This window comes from Ornithorhynchus anatinus, chromosome 13 (assembly GCF_004115215.2).
Source record: "Ornithorhynchus anatinus isolate Pmale09 chromosome 13, mOrnAna1.pri.v4, whole genome shotgun sequence".
Lineage (NCBI taxonomy): Eukaryota > Metazoa > Chordata > Mammalia > Monotremata > Ornithorhynchidae > Ornithorhynchus > Ornithorhynchus anatinus.
This window is the reverse complement of record NC_041740.1, coordinates 23975607-23997112: the sequence shown is the minus strand read 5'-3', so window position 1 is coordinate 23997112 and position 21506 is coordinate 23975607. Positions and strand designations below refer to the sequence as shown.

Here is a 21506-nt window from a genome sequence, read left to right as displayed (position 1 = left end):
GTGCTCTGCCTACAGTAAGCGCTCAATAAATAAGATTGACTGAATGACTGACTCTGAAAGTGCAGCATGATTATAGGTAGTGAAGATAGGCATTCATTCATTCGATCATATTTATTGAGCACTTATTGTGTACAGAGCACTGTACTAAGCGCTTGGGAGAGTACCTCACAACAATAGATAGGCACATTCCCCTCCCACAATGAGTTTACAATCTAGAGCTGGGGAGACAGACAATTTGTCACTAAACAAATGCCAAAGCATTTGCTGGGTTAGTCTGGTCCTGCTGATGCTTCATCCCCCACAGAGCAGGAGACAAGGGCAACCTTCAAAAATAAAAAACTGGAGATGGGGAGGAAGTCTGCCTATCCCTGCTTACGTGTCTGGCCTGAAGTATTTGTAAACTTCATTTGATTACGTTTGGGGGCTTTTAATTTGACCTACTGTCTTTCTTTCTTGCTTCTAATCCTATTATCAATGTAAGAACGAATAGCCTCAGGATAGAGCAGTCTAATTTCAGGCAAAACCTATGCCAGCCTAATTGTATGAAGAAACAGATTCTTTGGTCCCAGCCAGTTTCTGGTGATGTGATTGAAATACTCTTATCATTTACATTGGTTCAGCTTCTTAAGCATGTTTGGATAAATTAGCATATAACTTCCTCAGCTAATAGAATAAATGATTAAACTTCAGTTTAAACGAGCAGTGCAGTTGATTGCAAATGACAATCTTTTGTAGTGTACAGTGTTTAACTTACTGTTTTTTCCTTTTTTCTTCAGCTCCAGTAATAAATCGATTCACCAGGAGGGCATCGGGTAAGCTCACCATTTTGTGTTCCCCTTGATTGTTCTCTCGTGACTTCATTGCTGAATATGTTTATTATTAGTAGTAATAATAATGATAATAATACTTGGGGTATTTGTTCAGCATGTGAGATGCCTACTGAAGCCTACTGTCTCAGTGGGAGGGAACACAGAGATTGAATCCCCATTTTGCAGATGTGGGAACTGAGGACAAGAGAAGTTAAGTGACTTTCTCAAGGTCAAACAACCGACAAGCGGTGGAGGCGAGATTAGAATCCCAGTCCCCTGTCTCTCAGGTCTATGCGCCTTCCACTAGACCACGTTGCCTCTCAATGTTTACCAATAGCAACTCACACTTTTCAACTGGATAATTCTAATGTACTAGGGATTATTCACCATGCAGTTTTTCTCTTTAATAAGAAGAACTGTGGACTGAGTTAAGCACTTACTATAATAATGTGTAATAGTTATAATAATAACTATGTGCCAAGCACTGCTCTAAGCACTGGGGTAGATACGAGGTAATCAGGTTGTCCCACGTGGGGCTCACCGTCTTCATCCCCATTCGACAGATGGAGTAACTGAGGTACAGAGAAGTGAAGTGACTTGCCCAAGGTCACCCAGCAGACAAGTGGCAGAGCCGGGATTAGCACCCATGTCCTCTGACTCTGTGCTAAATTCTGGGGTGAATACAATACAATCTGATCTGGCACAGTTCCTGTCCCTAATGGGGTTCACGGTAGCAGGATGGCTTAGTGGAATGAGCACGGGTTTGAGAGTCAGAGGTCATGGGTTCTAATCTCGGCTCTGCCACTGATCAGCTGTGTGACTTCGGGCAAGTCACTTCACTTCTCTGTGCCTCAGTTACCTCATCTGTAAAATGAGGATTAAGACTGTGAGCCCCCTGTTAAGTAAGTGCTTAACAAATACCATCATTATTTAGCGCTTAGAACAGTGCTCTGCACACAGTAAGCGCTCAATAAATATGATTTAATGAGTGAAGGTCTTTAGTCCCCCTTTTACAGATGAGGAAACTGAGGCATAGAGAAGTTAAATGGCATACTTTCCCAGACTCACCCAAGGTCACACGGCAGGTGATATGGTGATAGATGGAGATTTTTGAGGAATGGGGATACGTACATAGAGTGATTTCTTAGAAACCTGATCGGGGCAGCGGAGTGAAGTGGGGACTTGAGTAGAGAGAGGCTGGAGGCGGGGAGATAAGTAAAGAGGTTGATGCAGAAGTCGAGGTGGAATAATGACAAGGGCTTGGATCGACATGGTAGCAGTGTGGATGGAGAGGAAGAGGAGGATTCTAGAGATGTGAAGGTGGAACCGACAGGATTTGGTGGCAGAATGAATGAGAGAGAAAATTCAACGATAATGTGTAGGTTACAGGCTTGTGAGATGGGGAGGGTTTGGGTGACAAGATGAGGAGTTCCGTTTTGGACATGTTTGAGGTGTCATCGGGATATCCAAGTAGAGATGTCCTGAAGGCAGGAGGAAATTTGAGCCTGAGAGGGAAAGAGGTCGGGGCTGGGGAGATGGATTTGAAAATCCATCAACGTAGAAATGGTAGTTGAAGATCTGGGAATGAATGAGTTCTCTTAGGGACTTGGCGTATACACCTAGAACTGAGTCTCGAGGGACACTGTTAGGAGGTGAGAGGCAGAGGAGGAGCCGGTGAAAGAGACTGAGAAGGAACGGCCAGAGAGCTAGGAAGAGAACCAGGAGAGGACAGTGTCAGCGAAACCGAGGTTAGATAGCGTTTCCGGGAGAATGGGTAGATCAGAGTCTCGGAGGCAGAGGTCTGGGAGGATCAAGACGTAGTAGAGTCCATTTAATTTGGTAAGAAGGAGGTCATTACCATTGAATTAATACTCATAATGCCTGCCCTAAAGGGATGTACAATCTAGCAAGGGAGACAAATACTAAAAGAAATTACAGGCAGGAGAAAGTATTGGAGAATTGAGATACGTACTTAAGTGCTGTAGGGAGTTGTGAGTTATTAAATGTTTGGATGGTGCAGACATGCAGAATTGGCCGTTGAGGAATATAGAGGAAGATTAGAAATCGACTGGGGAAGATCTCCCCGGCCGGGTGGGATTTCAGAAGCTCTTTGAAGATGGGGAGATTAGTGGTCTGTCGGATTTGAAGGCAGGAGGGAGGGCAGGGGCAAGAGTTAGGACGCGTGCGAGACAATGCTCTGCGCATAGTAAGCGCTCAATAAATACCATCAATTGATTGAGAGATGAGAGCAAGACACATTGAGTAATTGGGTCTATGAATAAATACTTGCCCTTGGACCGGTGACCTTTGGGCATTGATATTTATCCCACCCTCAGCCCCTCATTTATGTACATAAATATTTATATTAATGCCTGTCTCCCCCTCTAGACTGTAAGCTTGTTGTGGGCAGGGGACATGTCTGTCAACTCTCTTGTATTGTCCTCTCTCAAGTACTTAATAGGGTGCTCTGCACACAGTAAGCGCTCAGTAAATACCATTGACTGATTGATAAAATAACAATTATGATATTTAAGTGTTTATTATGTGCCAAGTACTGTTCTAAGCACTGGGGTAGATCCAAGGTAGATAGAATGACTCCTTCCCCAAAAATCAGGCCGATACTTTCCAAGAAAACTTAATCCCTCTGGTTTAAGTAATTAAAACTGCAGCTATGATATGGGTCCCAGTCATGTACGCTTTTATGAAAGCAGCGTGACTTAGTGGGTAGAGAGTCAGAAGGTCATGGGTTCTAATCCCAGCTCCGCCACGTTTCTGCTGTGTGACCTTGGGCAAGTCGCTTCACTTCTCTGGGCCTCAGTTACCTCATCTGTAAAATGGGGATTGAGTGTGTGAGCCCTATGAGCGACAGGGACCGTGTCCAACCTGCTTACCTTGTATAGCTCTTAGAACAGTGCTTGGCACATAGTAAGTACTTAACAGGTACCATAATTATAATTACAATAATGACATTTTTGGCAGGGAGGCTCAGACCCTTTAATTGCCTAACTAAATTGTTGGGAAAATGGGAGCAAACTACATCACTTTGCTGTCAATCCATCATATTCATTGAGGGGTTAACTAAGTGCATAGCATTGTATTAAGTGCTTGGGTGAGTACATTATTTCAGGGTCGGCAGACGTGCTCCCTGCCCACAAGGAGCGTACAGTCTAGGGTGGGGTGCATAAAGGGCACAAATCTAAGTGAAAGGATACTGAGAAGCACTGTGGCCTAGTGGAAAGAACACAGGCCTGGGATTCAGCTCTGTCACTTGTCTGCTGTGAGACTTGGGGCAAGTCACTTAACTTCTCTGGGCCTCAGTTACCTCATCTAAGAAATGGGGATGAAAACTGTGAGTCCCCATACATGGTTACCTTGTGCCTACCCCAGCTTAGTACAATGCCTGGCACATAGTAAGTAACAAATGCCATTCAAAAAGGGGTAACGCTTTTAGGATTTGTCCAATGTAAATTAATGCTACAGTTAAAATATCCCCTCCTCTCGAAATTTCAAGAGAACACTCACCTGTTCTGTCTTTTCTCCCTTGCTCTAGCTCTTGTTCCTAGATAATTTAAACCAGACATATAAATGAACCAAGAGCTACCTCGATTTCTTTTGCTTCGTATCTTCGTATTTTCATGTGTTTTAAAAATAGAAAAAGGAAGACAATAACATCTTCCGGAAACCTAGGCAAACAATTCTGTGCCTGTGAACTGGGATGATCTGTTTTAGGGGATCTTAATTAAAAAAACTTTAGGCATGTTTTCATAAAGTGCAATAGATAATAATTAGGGAAATCTATTTCATGTTGTGAAAATCTGCCTCTAATGAGAACTTTTAAATAAATTTTTATCCCGTCATGTGTATTTCTTATAATAATCAATGTCTGCTTTGTGGGCCAGTCACTTCACTTCTCTGGGCCTCAGTTACCTCATCTGGAAAATGGGGATTGAGACTGTGAGCCCCACGTGAGACAGGGACTGCGTAAAATCACATCTCCGTCAAGAGGCCTTTCCTAGTTAAGCCCTCTTTGCAGCTATTCTCTCCACCTTCCGCATTGCCTGTGGTTTTGGATCTATACCCTTGAAGCACTTGATAATCACCTCACTCTCAGCCCCACAGAACCTTTGTATGTATCTATAATTTATCTAGTTGTTTAATGTCCGTCCATCCCCTGTAGACCCTAAGCTTGTAGTCTGCCAACTCTGTGCAGTTAGTACGAGAGCGTCATGCATTACTCTGCACAATCTAAGCCCTCAGTAAATACCACTGATTGATTTGGGAATGAAACTAAAATTTAGATTCAGTGGCATTCCACATGACGTAATCTATCTTGATAATGGTATTTGTTAAGTGCTTACTATGTGCCAAGCACTGTTCTGAGCAATGGGATAAGGTTATCAAGTTGTCCCACCTGGGGCTCAGGGTCTTAATCCCCATTTTACAAGATGAGGTAACTGAGGCACATGGAAGTGAAATGACTTGCCCAAGGTCACCCAGCCGACAAGCGGCGGAGCTGGGATTAGAACCCGCGACCTCTGACTCCCGAGCCCGGGCTCTTTCCACTAAGCCATGCTGCTTCCCTTCGCTTCTGAGTCCTTCTGCAGGCTGCAGGTGTATTAAAACTCGCTCAGTGTTTGTTTGCACTTTAAGAATAAATCATTTTATTAAAAATTAAATTCTTGGGATTGATGACTACTGGTTTTGCTTTGCACTGTTGTGACACACTAGTCAGAGACACCTAGAGCAACACCAACGCATAACTGTGGTAAAGTGTACACACACATAGCCACACATATACACACACAGAGTACAATCCGGTGTGGTGGAGGAGGCAGACCGATGTGTCAGGTTGGAGGGGAGAGAGTTTGGAGGAGAAAATTTTAAAGTAGACAAATTGTGGATTGGGGAAGGAGAATTATTACTCCAGAAGAAAATAACTATATGCTGATTTTGCAGTGGAAAGTCTTTACAACATAGTCGATCATCTCCAAAGGAGTTGAAATTAGTAATTAATTAGTAATTATTTGTTTATGATTTCTCTGCACACAGCCAGCACTCAATAAATTCCATAGATCGATTGATTGCTTGTAAATGTCCATAAAACAATTGAGATGAGGCCATCGAAGGATTCTCTGAACAGAAAATGATGTGTAAGAATGGGGGTGATGCAGTGAAAGCTGTTACTTCTCTAAGTAAGCTGAGCATTCATTCTCTGAACTTTCCAGGGATGGTTGGCAAACTGTCTTAGCTGTGATACCCTACCGTGTTCCTCTGATGGCCTCATATTTGTAGGACCTTGTGGCACTGTAATCTTTGACCCAAAAGCACTGAAACACGGAGTTTAGAGAAGAATCTGGACACATTTTATACATTTGAGTGGGATTATTATTTAGAGTTACACTACAGATGTTAAGGAGGCTTGACAGGGTAGTGGAATGAGAGGAGGTGGGACAGGAATGGACATTTTTTGTTTGGTTTAGTTTTTTTAATGGTATTTTTAAAGCCCTTATTACTATATACCAGTCACTGGGATAGATACAAGTTAATTAGTTTGGGCACAGTTCACGTCCCATGTGGGGATCACAGTCTTAATCTCACTTTAACGATGAGTTAACTGAGGTACAGAAAAGTTAAAATGACTCACCCAAGGTCATACAGCAGACAAATGGCACAGCTGGGATTAGACCCCAGGTCCTCTGACTCCCAGGCCCGGGCTCTATTCACTAGGCTACGGGGTTGGGGGACGGGGATTGAGCCAGGGCACACTACGTGGAGAAGTTGGGATAGGTTAGAACCACCCAAGGAAATGGTGACAATCAGGAAGATGGGCTGGGGCCGGCCACGCCAGCCTAGACCACTGGGTCCAGGCAGTAGCAGTAAATGCAAAAATGCCATACACTTATAACAGTCCTCAGTTATTGCTAAAGGGGAAATAAATTGTCCACATTGGTTACTGCTGAGCTTTAATTTTACATAATGGAAAACAAAAAGGAGGTAGAGGTGAATAGAAAGCTGATAAACTACTTTTTGTCCCCTTTATTTTAAGGTTTATACTAAATTGATCAATCGATGGTATTTATTGAGCGCTTACTATGTGCAGAGCACCGTACTAAACGCTTGGAAGAGCACAACAGAGTTAGCAGATGTATTCCCCGCCCACAACGAGCATACAGTCTAGAGGAATTCCCCATGTACATTCTAGTCATTTTTCTAAGATAAATCAAAAGTTTTCACCAAGGACCCAGCACTGATGACCCGGCCTATTATTGTTTGTGCGTTTCTGTAAGCATCCTGGTCACAAGGGCTCAGTTTGTTGTGCTTCACTGAGATAGAAATGGCCCAGTTAGGAGCTAATTGTTGAAGGCTTTGCCGGTAGCAGCATGAGGCATTTATTATTAGGCAATCGTGCAAATCAGTACAATTTTCTACCACACTTCTAGGCATGGGGGTAAAGAGAATGTCAGCAATTACTTGCTCTTGGATTTTTATGCTTCTGTGTGTATATAAAGCATTAGGCTTTAACAAATATTGGATACTTAAGATAATCACGCTAAGTAAATTTACTGAGTAAATTGATTTAATGGTGACTGTTCTTTTATTTTTTAATGGTATGTATAAAGTGCTTACTATGTTCCAGGCACTGTACTAAGCACGGGGGTAGATACAAGTTAACCAGGTTGGATACAGTCCGTATTCCACAAGAAGCTCACGGTCTTAATCTCCATTTTACCGATAAGGTAACTGAGGCACAGAGAAGTTAAGTGACTCAGTCATGGTCACACAGCAGATGAGTGATGAAACTGGGATTAGAAAACAATGCATACATAGTTCCTTGCTTTGAGCCCCCCCCCCCAAAAATCCCATCTCTCTGAGGTAAATTTTCTTTAGGAAATCCAGATCCTTGCATCTCTAGTCTGGGCAGGGAACATGTCTAACTACTCTCTTGCGTGGCAACCAACTCTTTACCAGCCTTACTCCATTTTGTTTTCAGTCTCCATTTAGCATTAATCTATCTTGTTTTCCTAAATCATGCTTTAGCCACACCCTTCCCCTGTTGTCGGTGGCTTCCTGGGACCTGGATTTAGCTCAGAAAGGCAGCAACTGGAAAACCGATGGATCACAGTTATTGGGATAAAAAGGCAAGAAGCCTACTTCTTTAAATAACACATAAATGGGCTTTCATCTGAATGGCATTTTCCATTTCAGGCAGTCAGTTGTTCTTGTTGAGCGCTTACTGTGTGCAGAGCACTGTTTGGGAGAGTACAGAGTTGATGAGCGCATTCCCTGCCCATCACGAGCTCTCTTTCATAAAAAAAATTCATAAAAAAACTATGAGCTCGTTGTTGCCAAGCATTGTGTCAGCTTATTGTTATATTGTAATCTCCCAAATGCTTAGTACAGTGCTTTGATCACAGTAAGCACTCAATAAATAGAATTGAATGAATGACTGAATGAATCCCCTGAAGTAGATGACAAGGAATCGAAGAAGTGAAAAGCTTCTAGGCAGGTCACTGAACTTCTCTCTGCCTTATTTTCTCATCTGTAAAATGGGGATTCAGTCCCCGCTCTCCCTCCTACTTGGACTGTGAGCCCCATATGAGACAGGGACCGTGTCTGATCTGATTACTCTAGATCTACCCCAGTGCTTAGTACAGTGTTTGGCACGTAGTAAGTGCTTAACAAATACTGCAATTATTATTACTGTCATTGCTATTAAGGGAGTGGTGATTTGTCAATTCCATCCTTTAACCACCATCAATCAATCAATAGGATTTATTGAATGCTTTATTTATTTATTGGCCAGGTCAGTCAGTCAGTTAATTGTAATTATTGAGTGCTTACTGTGTGCAGTGCACTGTAGTATGCGCTTGGGAGAGTACAATGTAAAACTATAATAGACACATTCCCTGCTCACCATGAGCTTACCATTTAGAGGAGGAGACAGACCATTAATAATAAGTAGATTACAGATATGTGCATAAGCGCTGTGGAGTTGGGAGGGGGATGAATGAAGGGAGCGAGTCAGGGTGATGCGAAAGCAGTGTGGTGTAGTGGATAGAGCACGGGCCTGGGTGTCAGAAGGACCTGCGTTCTAATCTCAGCTCTGCCACTTGTCTGAAGTTAGACTTTGGGTGAGTCACTTAACTTCTCTGTGCCTCAGTGACCTCATCTGTAAAATGGGGATTAAGACTGTGAGCCCTATGTGGGACAGGGACTGTGTCCAACTCAATTACCTCGTATCTACCCTAGTGCTTAGTACAGTGGCTGGCACATAGTAAGGACTTAAATACCACAATTATTATTATTATTATAGTAACTGTGGTATTTGTTAAGCACATACTGTGAGCTAAGCACTACAGTAAGTGCTGAGGTAGATATAAGATAATCAGGTCCCACATGGGACTCACACTCTAAATAGGAGGGAGAACAGATATTGAATCCCCATTTTGCAGATGAGGCAACTGAGGCCCAGAGAAGTGATGTGACTTGCCCAAGGTCACCCAGCAGACAAGTGGCAGAGCCAGGATGAGAACCCAGTTGGTCTAACTCCCAGGCCCCTGCTCTTTCCACTAGATCACGCTGAGGTGGAAGTACAACTGCTCTATTTTGCTTTGAAGTCACCCCTCAAATAGATACAACACATGACATCCTGGCCTCAAAACACTTTACCAAAACTCTTTTGGCCAGTGTGGAGAAAAAATGAGGGTTTAATCCCGGTAGTTCAATGTTATCCCTTCAGGCATGGCCATATACTCATGTCTCCTGGGCAGATTTAGAAGACCCAGATTGATCACTGGCAAATCCAACCATCGGTAGCCGTCGTTGGGAAGATGGAAGGCCTCTCTTTAAGCTCATTGTGGGCAGGGGACATATCTGCCAACTCTGTACTCTCCCACATGCTCAGTGTAGTGCTTTGCACCTAGTAAGCACTCAATAAATGCCATTGATTGGTGGCTTGATTGATTGTAGAAAGTGTAATTGACATCTGTGGGAGGTGTCCTTCCGTAATCTAGTCTTAGTACAGCAATATCAACTTAATAATAATAGTAATAATGATGGTATTTATTAAGCACTTACTCTAAAGCCAGGCACTGTACTAAGCGCTGATGTGGATACAAGGTAATCAGATTGGACACAGTCCCTAAATACCATTAAAAAATTGAGATTGTTAGTTGTGAAGGTCTCTTGTACAGTGCTGTGCACACAGTAAGCGCTCAACAGATACCATTGATTGACCCTATCAGTCACATGCTCGGTTACAATATTAGCATAATGTTCCAATTTGAAAGACATTTTATTTAGGAGTTATTTCTGAAATCTGAAGACAGAAACATTTTTAAATATGCATATTTTCATTTAGGCAGTTTTGTGGCAAATAGCCCTTCAGTTTGTTTTCATTATCAATGTCAGCATCCTTTTGCATTGTTTCAATATTCTAACACATTGCAAAGTCCAGATCAAATGCGTTTCTCAGTTAAGTTAATTCTCAGCAGAAACTATAGGTACCCAATCTCGCTGAAAATTCGAAGCTTATTTTAACGCTCTAGAGAATGCTTCTTTGCCTCTTCCTCTGCTCTCCAAGTTGATGAGCTTTAAAGAAATCCTTATTAGGATACTTTGAGGGGCTAGGATAATTTTTTAAGCCTTTGAGTGTCTCTCTCTGCTCCAGTATTTATAGTTCCAACTCCTCTAAGTGCCCAAGTAAAGCACATGACAGTGGGAAAGTGAACATGAGGTAATAATGTCTGTGATTACATCATCAGAGAATTCTCATTAAAAAAAGCAATCCTTTCCTCTTCCCTAATACGTGGCATCGATCATATCGTTCATTCTTAGCATTCCTATTGTAATCACACAATTGGGCAAATTCTACTTTAGTAGTTTAAAAGATTGTTCTCAGCTATTCTGCATTCAGTTCTCAGAGAATACATTTCCCTAGAGATGCTAATGGTAGAAAATGTAGCTGGTAAAGAGAATAGGTTTAATTGTGTTCTCTGCTGAAGAGCTCCCAGTAAACCTTTCACTGGAAAATAGATTCTTTGCTAAAACCAAATCAAAATTGCATCCAAACCACTTGTACAAAATGGACATTAATCACTCTGTTACACAGTGATCTCCTTCTCCAGGGTAGTGACCTTAAATCCTTTTTATAAAATTTATCAAAACCCTTAGTTACTGGTGGTTTGTGAAGAATGAGTACACGGTCATCTGATGAAAAATAACCCAAAAAGACAAATTTTGGGTGTGCCTTCTTTTGGAGAGGCATTTCGTCCACAAAATGTGGGTCTCAAAGGTCAGTTTTGCAATCAGTTAATGGTATTTATTGTGCCCTTGCTGTATGCAGTGGTCTGTACTAAGCACTTGAAAAAGTACAGTGCATTAGAGTTGTTAGACATGTTCCCTGCCCTCAAGGAGGAAGCAGCGTGAGAAAGTGTTGCCTAATGGATAGAGCATGGGTCTGGGAGTCAGAAGTGTCTGGGTTCTAATCCCCGCTCCATCACTTGTCTGCTGTGTGACCTTGGGCAACTTACTTCGCTTCCATGTGCCTCAGTTACCTCATCTGTAAAATGAGGATTAAGACTGTGAGCCCCATGTGGGACATGGACTGCGTCCAACTTGATTACTTTGTATCTACCCCAGCGCTTAGGACAGTGTTTGGCGCTTAACAAATACCATAAAAAACAGAATCTTTTGCTCTGGAGAGAAACAAGGAGAAGACACTAAAACAATGGGAAAGATTCCCGGCTACTAGGTGATATGATTATATGAACAGGCTTCAGTAAATCTTTAAGGGCAGTAAACCCTGGGTAGAGGTGAACCAGTGGATAGGGCCTTAAAGTTTTCAAAGGCCTTTGACAAGATTTCACCTGAAAGTGTCAAAAACCGAAAGGTTTATGGAATTTTAGGGAATGTGGCTAAAAGTTTGGAAAATGTCTTCCTGAAGCCACTTTTTGGAGATGGAGAAGATAGACTGACCCCTCCATAATGCCAGGACTGGTTTTGTTAAACACATTCATAAATGATCTGGAAAAGAGAGCGTAGGGAAATGGCCCATTTAACAGGTGACATTAACCTCTTCCAGGTGACAAAGTGCCATGCAGATGGCGACAAACTGCAGTCTAGCCAGGTAAAACCAAGTGAGTGGGCCAGAAAAAATGGCAAATGAGCATTAGGGTGAGCAAAGGCAAGCTAAAAATAATAGGGAAAAATAATCCAAGTGGCAAGTGCAGGAGGAAGGGCCCTGAGCTCTCGGTGACAATTGTTGAAAGAGTTTTGGGACTCATTATTCACCAATCCTTCAAAGCACTGATCCAGCGTGCCGTGGCATCACAGAAGTCATGATAAATGCTAGGCGTCCTTCAGAATGGACTCGATTTACACTGTTGAGTCGTCTCTGACACACAGCGACTCCAAAGACACATCTATCTCAGAACGCCCCACCTCCATCTGCAGTTGTTCTGGTAGTGGATCCATAGAGTTTTCTTGGTCAAAATACACAAGTGGTTTACCATCGCCTTCCTCCGTGCAGTATAACTTGAGTCTCCACCCTCGACTCTCTCCCATGCTGCTGCTGCCAGCACGGGTGAGTTTTGACTTGTAGCAGATTGCCTTCCCCTCCCTAGCCACTCCCCAAGCTAGGAATGGAATGGGTCGGCCTCTGCTTGACTCTCCCTCCCATACCCGACACTGGTAGAATACTGGAAACTCACGAGGTGCGATCCTGAGAGAAGTCCAGTAAGGTACTGAAAACAAAAGAAAAGGCACAGATTTTTTGTTTGTTTTAATGGTATTTGTTAAATTAGTAATTATGGTATTTGTTAAGAGCGTACTAGGTGCCAGACACTGAACTAAATGCTGGGGTAGAAACAAGCTAATCAAGTTAGACACGGTCCCTATCCCACATGAGGCTCACAGTCTTAATCCTCATTTTTACAGATGAGGAAATTGAGGCACAGAGACGTTAGATGACTTGCCCAAGATCACATGGCGGGCAAGTGGCAGAGCCAAGAGTGGAACCCAGGTCCTTCTGCCTCCCGTGGACTTTTTTTTATAATAATAATAATGTTGGTATTTGTTAAGCGCTTACTATGCGCCGAGCACTGTTCTAAGCGCTGGGGTAGACACAGGGGAATCAGGTTGTCCCACGTGGGGTTCACAGTCTTAATCCCCATTTTACAGATGAGGGAACTGAGGCACAGAGAAGTTAAGTGACTTGCCCCCAGTCACACAGCCGACAAGTGGCAGAGCTGGGATTCGAACTCATGAGCCCTGACTCCAAAGCCCGTGCTCTTTCCACTGAGCCACGCTGCTTCTCCACGCTGCTGCACGCTGCTGCTTTTTATGGAAGGGCAGGGAGTTCCAGGTGGCAGAGAGTCATTCAGTCATATTTATTGAGCGCTTGCTGTGTGCAGAGCACTGTACTAAGCACTTGGGAAAGCAGAATACAGCAATAGAGTCAATCCCTGCCCACAACGGGCTCACAGCCTAGACGGCTCACAATCTATGGGCAAGGGGTTGGCGGCAAGATAGACGAGATCGAGGTACAGTAAGTAGGTTGGTTTGGAGAAGTGAAGGGTGCAGATTGGGTTGAAGTGGGAAATGAGCGAGGGAAGATTGTCGGGGGTGAGCTGATTGAATGCCTTAAAGCCGAGGGTAAGGAGTTTCTCTCTGATGCAGGGTCAGATGAGCAAACACTAAAGGATCTTCAGGATTGAGGAGACTTTCATAAAGATTAGCCCTAAAACATTTAGCGAGGTCTGAAACACAAGGGATTGCCACACTGATTTTTTGCTCTGAAAGATGAAGTTAAGTTCTTTGTGGCTTTGTGAAGTTCTCATTAATAATAGTAATAATGATAAATAGCACTTGTTAAGTGCTTACTATGTGTCATTCACTGTTCTCAGCCCTGGGGTAGATACATAGTCCTTGTCCCACAATGGGGTTTACAGTCTTAATCCCCATTTTACACATGAAGTAACAGAGGCCCAGAGAGGTGAGGTGACTTGTTCAAGGTCCCACAGCAGACAGGTGGAGGAGCCATCAAGATTAGAACCCAGATCCTTCTGATTCCCAGGCCCATGCTCTATCCACCAAACCACACTGCTTCTGTGGGGAAAAACTCATGAAAATGGTGACATCATTTCTCTTCTCAAGCGCTTTTACCACAGTTTTCCCTGAAGCTTGCCAAACGGTTCCTATTATTCCAAAGTGTCGAAGGCTAAGAGTGTTGAGAAAAAAGTCTAGAACTAACAATTGATTAAAATTATGACATTTGTAGAATTGCATCTCCTGATCTTTGGGCATCAGTAAGACGCCATAATGCATAGGTAAGCCATGGTTTTGCTCTGGGCCCACAGCATTGGAATAGATTTTCTCGACGGATGCACATTATCTAAAATGACTAAAACCCTTTCCTTTTTGTTTGTAATTTCCCAGAACCAATGGTCGCTGGCGCACAACTCAGAAAATGGCAGCACAATTTAAAAGTTCTTACTGGAAAATAAAGATGCAATCTCTCCAACAGCATTGCACTTTGCATATATTGATCTTTTTATTCTCCGCTACTCTGTAAATCCCGAAAACATTAAGATATTGTTGTGAAAAGTACAGAAGTCGTTTGTACCGTATTTTGAAAGAAAGTGTATTTTCTGCCTAAGGTCCCATCAGAATTATTTTTCATTTTCCTAACCTATGGGCTTTTCACCTACTGTGTAAGGGAAATTGTTTTATTCTTTATTTGGAGAAGAAGTGAGACCTAGTTGGAAGAGCGTGGGCCTGGGAGTCAGAGGACCAGGGTTCTAACCCTGGCTTTGCCAATTGCCTGCCGTGCGACCTTGGGCAAGTTACTTAACTTCTCTGTGACTCATGTTTTTCATCTGTAAGATGGGGATTAAATGCCCGTTCTCCCTTCTAGTTTGCCTGTGAGTCCCATGTGGAACAGGAACTCTGTCCAATCTGATTAGTTTGTATCTATCCCAGCATTTAGAACGGTGCTTGACACATAGTAAATGTTTAACAAATACCATGATTATTAATTATGCCTTTTATTGAATAGTGGTGGACCAGAGACAAGAGTAGGTAGAAAGTACCTAGGAAGTGGATCCCTTAATTACCTCTATCTCTTCTCTTGGATTTTGTATGTTTGGTTTAGTTTTTTGCTTTTTGTGTTTTTTTGAAATGACATTCTTATTTCACATGTGCCAAGGCAGGAGACTGTGGGGAACAAAACAAGCAGAAAGAGCAGAGACCTGGGAGTCAGAGGATGTGGGTTCTAATCCTGACTCTGCCACTTGTCTGCTGTGTGATCTTGGGCAAGTCATTTTACTTCTCTGGTCCTCATTTACCTCACCTGTAAAACGGGGTTTAATACCGTGAGCCCCAGTGTGGGAAAGGATGGTGTCCAACTTGATTATCCTGTATCTACCCCAGTGGATAGTGCAGTGTCTGGCACGTGGCAAACACTTAACAAATACCATTAAAAAATAAAGCAGCACTTTGAGGAAATGGGGTCTCAAGGTGATGTCTCCTCCATTCTGTAGATCTCACGGGCAGCTCACGATGTCTGTACAGCGGAGTTATAAAGTACCTTTGATCCTGCTTTTCAGATCTTACAGTCAATATTAGCTGAAAATAGCTATATTTATCTTCCTAAAAAAAATCTCAGTTTCAGAAATGTAAATTAACTTCATGATTCCATTGGTCAATTCTTGAACTCTTAAATCTGCCCCCTTTTTTAAGTCTATAAATTGCTGAAAGAGATGAGTGGTCCTTTTTATATAGGATATACACGTGCACTCACACACATAAATGAAGTAGCTACAGGAATGACAGTTTCTCATAATTGAAATTCTTACCATTTTTGGAAGCCAGCTTTGAACTAGAGTAAAATTCCTCTTAATCGTTAAATTTTGATGGGGTTTGAGGCTTTTTTTAATGATTTTTGCCTGGCTTAGTGTTATTTAGAGCCAAGAAGACTTTAATTTTTCAGTAGCTTTAGTAATGGAAGCAAACAACAGAGGATGGGATACTTAGAGAGTTAGATAACCGCGTTTTTAGTAGCACTTTATCAGTGGTACGGAATGTCCAGGATAGGATGTCCTGATGAGCACCTCCACTTCTCTCATTTCCCCTGCTCCCTCTCCTTTCTGCATCATGCTTACGTTTGGACCTGTACCTTTATTCATCCTCAGCCTCACAGCACTTATGTACATATCCATAATTTATTTTAATGCTTTTCTCTCCCTCTACACCGTAAACTCCTTGTGATCGGGGGGAATATGTCTATCAACTGTTCATTCATTAATTCAGTTCATTCAGTCGTATTTATTGAGCGCTTACTGAGTGTAGAGCACTGTACTAAGCACTTTGGAGAGGACAATATAACAGTAAACGGTCACATCCCCTGCCCACAACGAGCTTAGAGTCTAGAGGTGTACTGTACTCTCCCAAGCGCTTAGTACAGGACTCTGCATATAGGAAACGCTCAGTGAGTGTGATTGAGAGGATGTGATAAAAAGCCCCGAAAACCCATCTTTATTCACTAATTGCCTCTGCTGCATATCCCCACCCTGATCTGGGGAGGGGAGGAAATAAAAGATTATTTTTCATACCACAGAATCGTAAACAGGAATAGTGGCACGTTCCTTCATTCACTCAAATTCACTGAGCGCTTACTCTGCGCAAAGCACTGTACTAAATGCTTGAAAGAGTACATTAGAACAATAAACAGGGATAAGGAAGAGGGGAAGGGTCAGAATACTATAACTCATCAGAGAGACATAGGTTTTTGCCAGGCGTGGGGAGAGTTTCTTCTTTTTTATTTAATGGTATTTAAGTGCTAACTCTGTCCCATGCATTGTTCTAAGCACTGGAACAGGTGCTCTGTGGGTTAGGAAGGGGAGAAGGGAGGTGGGGTTAATTCAGTGAGTGGCTATTGTAGGCTGCACGTAGGAGAGCGTGCCATAGAAGAAAAAAACAGCAATCTCAAGCACCCTCCTTTCCTCTTTATATTATCTAGTTTTCTCCTGCTCCTCTTAGTCCTAGGTGTAAATCTTATATGACCTCATGTAATAGCCTCAAATCTTACAAAAACTGTGAAAAAAGTGGTGTAACTGTGTGAGGAAATGTGGTCTGCGTCACGTCCGTGTGGAAATTATATTAATATCTGTCTCCCCCTCTAGACTGAAGGCTCATTGTGGGAAGGGAACTTGTCTATTACTTCTGTTGATTTGTACTCTCCCAAGCGCTTAGTGCAGTGTTCTGCACACAGCAAGTGCTCCATAATGATAATAACGATGATGAAGAAACTCTTCCAATTTAGCAAACTACCAGTGGTCTTGAGAGCCCTCGAAGGAGTGACAGGGAATCGTTTCAGGCTGATTGCCCTTTAGGCGTATGTACACACAAAAACACGACAGCTGGTTATAAACAGCTCTGCTCAACCGTCTGACAGTAAACCAGATCAAAATTGAGGTTATGATGTGCCCTTGTGAAATCCAACACTAACCAAAAAAACCATCCCCAAATTCTACAACCAAGGCACAGAGTAGAAAACGGAATTAAGGGTTCTGTTTTCTGAAGAAACAGCTTGACTTAGTGGATAGAGCACGGGCCTGGGTGTCAGAAAAACCTAGATTCTAATCCCGGCTCCTTCTCTTGTCTGCTGTTCATCCTTGGGTAAGTCACTTAACTTCCCTGTGCCTCAGTTACCTCATCTGTAAAATGGAGATGAAGACCGTGAGCCAAGTGTGGGACATGGATTGTGTCCAACCTGAGTAGCACGTATCTCCCCTTATGTATTTTGCTTGTTTCCAGCCTTTCGGTGCTGGATGGTTTGCAGGGTTTATGAATCAGTATAGCCTGCAGAATTATGTTAGCTGATGGGCGAAGCTGCAACTGTGGATAAAGCCAGAGCCAAAAAGCTTTTCTGGCGAGGGCCAAAGAAAACTGTGGAGGAGGAAGAAGAGGAAGGGTATTTCTCACAGTAAATTTTTAATCTAGATGAGTGTAGCCTCTCTCGGAAGAGGATGCCAGCATTTTCAGAGCTCAAGACAAGAAGTCACTGATCCAGGGTCCTAGGCTGCCAAAGATTAAGTCACTGGTCATGTTAGGGTCTAAACAAACCAGAGCAAGTATCCTTGTGAGGGGAAGGGAGGAGGGGGAGAGGCAACTAGCTAATGATGATGATGAATTGTGGTATTTGTTAAGCGCTTACTATGTGCTGGGCACCGTACTTAGTCCTGGGGTAGATACAAGAAAATCGGGTCGAACACAGTCGCTGTCCCACATAGGGCACACAGTCTTTATCCCCATTTTACAGATGACATAACTGAGGCACAGAGAAATGAAGTGACTTGTCCAAGCTCACACAACAGAGTGGCAGAGCCGGGATTAGAAACCAGGTCCTCCGAGTCCCAGGCCCGTGCTCTTTCCACTAGGCTTCCCTCCCTTCCCGAGGAAAGAGAAAGGGCCTGTGCAAGTCCCGTTGAGCGCTTACTGTGTGCAGAGCACTGTATTAAGCGTGTTTATTGTTGTATTGTATCTCCCAAGAGCTTAGTACAGTGCTTTGCCCCCAGTAAGCGCTCAATAAATACGACTGAATGAATGAATAAAGTAGACGCTCAGTAAATCTTACTGAATGAGTCCGTGTTCCCCTAGGTTGAGGAAAAGCTCATGCAGATGTCCAGGAATTAGGTCTTGGCTCACAGATCTCTGAAGGGAAGGTCTCTGATCCCGGAGCTTTTATAATTTTCATGTCCTTGATGCAGTTACTTGGTCAATGGTTGCATCTAAGATTATGCCTTCACATTCCGGCAGCTTTCTGTGCCACAAAAAGCTTTTTCTTGGTGGCGGAAAGCTTATTCAGGAGTTCGCGAGAACATTATAGTGTTCTTGCCATCTGTACACGAATCTCTTTGTGGGTGCTGACGGTGATTTCATCTCTACCCTTCAGCAGTGTTGTGATACTGTATATGGGGAAGCAGGATGGCGTAATGGATAGTGCACGGGCCTGGGAGTCGGAAGGTCGTGGGTTCTAATTCTGGCCCTGCCCCTCGTCTGGTGGGACCTTGAGCAAGTCACTTCACTTCTCTGGGCCTCTGTTCCCTCATCTGTCAGATGGGGATTAAGATGTGGGACAGGGACTGTGTCCAATCCGATTTGCTTGTAATAATAATGTTGGTATTTGTTAAGCGCTTACTATGTGCCGAGCACTGTTCTAAGCGCTGGGGTAGACACAGGGGAATCAGGTTGTCCCACGTGGGGCTCACAGTCTTAATCCCCATTTTACAGTTGAGGGAACTGAGGCACAGAGAAGTTAAGTGACTTGCCCAAAGTCACACAGCAGACAAGTGGCTGAGCCGGGATTCGAACCCATGAACTCTGACTCCAAAGCCCGTGCTCTTTCCACTGAGCCACGCTGCTTCTCTATCCATCCCAATGCTTAGTACAGTGACTGGCACATAGTAAACTCTAAACAAATACCACAGTTATTGTCCTTATCGTTATGCCGTTCATTTTAGAATGAGTAAAAGTCTGTGTCTGGTGGCGCTGAGCATATTCTCACATCTCTTCAGCCTTGACGTGTCACCGCTTATCAAGCTCGTTTCGTGGCTTCATCTGCATCCTGGGTTTTCCAAGGCCTCCGTCTCATTACGATCACACACAGCTGCGAGATGGTGACAGCGCCTTTCTCGCTTTGCTGCACACCGTTTCGTAGCTCTCCGAGTCGCTTTTGTCAGAGCAGTCTGGCTGGCATTTTCTTGTCCTACCCGTGGTCGTGCTGAATGCCTCTCTCGCACCGGGGTCGCTGAGAAGCAGTCAGTTGCTGTTCACATTGGTACTTGCAGTTGGGCTCCTTATTCCGGGAAGGCTGCTGAAACGCAGTATGCTGCAGGTTTCTTTGTCTTCCAGGAGCATCATATTTAGCTTTCGTGATAGTTTGGCCGTCAGCCCCATGTGGGACGTGGACTGTGTCCAACCCATTACCTTATGTCTACCCCAGCACTTAGTACAGTGCCTAGCACATAATAAGCACTCAATGAATACCACAATTATTATTAGTTTTACTCTTTGGTGTTTCTTTTTTTGGTCTGTGTTTTTTTCTGGTATTTGGTATTGAAGGCACATCTCCTCTAAGAGGCCTTCCCTGACTAAGCCCTCCTCTCCTCCTCTCCCTCTCCCTTCTGCATCACCCCGTCTTGCTCCCTTTGTTCGTCCCCCCTCCCAGCCCCACGGCACTTATGTACATATCTGTCATTTGTTGATTTATATTAATGTCTGTCTCTCCCTCTAGACCGTGAGCTCGATGTGGGCAGGGTATGTGTCTGTTTATCGTTATATTGTGCTCTCCCAAGTAAGCGTTGAATAGATACGATTGAACCGAACTGACTCTCCTCCAAGGGGCCTTCCCTGACTAAACCCTCAGTTCCTTTTCTCCAGCTCCTTTCTGCACCACCCTTTCTGTTACAGGCCCATAATGGCCTGTAACTCTTTACAGGCAGAGTAAAAGTGGGTAGTTCAAGAAAAGGAAATGAGGAGCTCCGTAGCCAGACTTCAGTGGAGGAAACAGGGATGTTTTCCAGGAGGGGATGCAGATGGGGCAAAAGCCATTTCTTTGAAGGCACATGCAAGTATTTTGATGCTCCCTCTGTGTTCTCAGAGATGGCCCGGATTGGATCAAAAGGCTGCCTGATTGACACTGGTTTGTTGTTTGTTTTTTAATGGTGTTTGTTAAGCATTTAGTATGTGTCAAATACTGTTCTAACCACTGGGTAGGTACAAGTTAATTAGGTTGGACATAATCCCTTCCCGCATGGGGCTCACAGTCCAAGAGGTGCTAATTTAATTCATAGAGGTGCTAATTTGGGTTTGGAAACCCCTGTTATTACTTTTCTTTTAATGTACTAATTATTCTTGAATGATAGCTAAAATATCTTAATTTGGGTAACAGCCTTGCTAAAAACAGAAGCAGAATTTTTTTATGGTATTTGTAAAGCACTTACCATGTGCCAGCCATTGTACTAAGCGCTGGGGTAGATCCGAGATAATTAAGTTGGACACAGTCCCCGTCTCATCGTCTCAATCACCATTTTACAGGTGAGGTACCGAGGCCCAGAGAAGATAAGTGACTTGCCCAAGGTCACACAGCAGCTAAGTGGCAGAGCTGAGAGTAGAACTCACATCCTCTGACTCCCAAGCCTGTGCTCTTGCCTCTAGGCCTCGCTGCCAATATAACAAGAGACAGACCCATTCCCTGCCCACAGTGAGCAAGGCCCTCTCTCCCCTCCCCATCTCCCCACCGTATTTTTGGGGGAGAACTAGGAAATTTCACAGCCCCCACTGAAGATGGAGACAGCAGCTGCCAAGAGGAGGCAGGAAAGTGGTTTGGGTTTGCAACCGGACCCTGATGGCCAGATTTCTCAGTCCTGACTCCATCCCCTTGCCCCAAACAGCGGGGAGCCGGCTCGGGATGACCCCAAGTTGCCCCTCTTGCCACTCTCTGCCCGTCGCACTCCTTCCTGCCCACCTCTCTGCCCCCACAGTAGCTAGCTGCCTGGCAGCTTGGTCACTATAGAGACCAGACATCGCTTCAGCCCTGGGGCATTTCCAGCTGCTGAAAGGGAGTTTGGAGAAGAGGGGACAACAGCTTCCTCCCAAACTCCTGCTTCAGAATCAGAGAGGGGAGAGGGACAGGCT

The 21506-nt window shown here is 43.7% G+C and overlaps 1 protein-coding gene and 1 non-coding gene across 3 annotated transcripts in view; one reads left to right on the top strand and one right to left on the bottom strand.

The window, feature by feature from the left end:
- The window catches only part of PRKAR2B (protein kinase cAMP-dependent type II regulatory subunit beta), an 88977-nt gene that overhangs the window by 20488 nt on the left and 46983 nt on the right, over nucleotides 1-21506 (top strand). For both annotated transcript variants that reach the window (XM_039913931.1, XM_029078445.2), the window contains exon 2: nucleotides 777-812. In XM_039913931.1, the coding sequence (XP_039769865.1) occupies nucleotides 777-812 (36 nt within the window). The remainder of the gene's footprint in view (nucleotides 1-776; nucleotides 813-21506) is intronic.
- On the bottom strand, nucleotides 12404-12541 carry LOC114816283. The gene has a single exon (XR_003764048.1). It is a non-coding gene; the product is annotated as a small nucleolar RNA SNORA7 (small nucleolar RNA).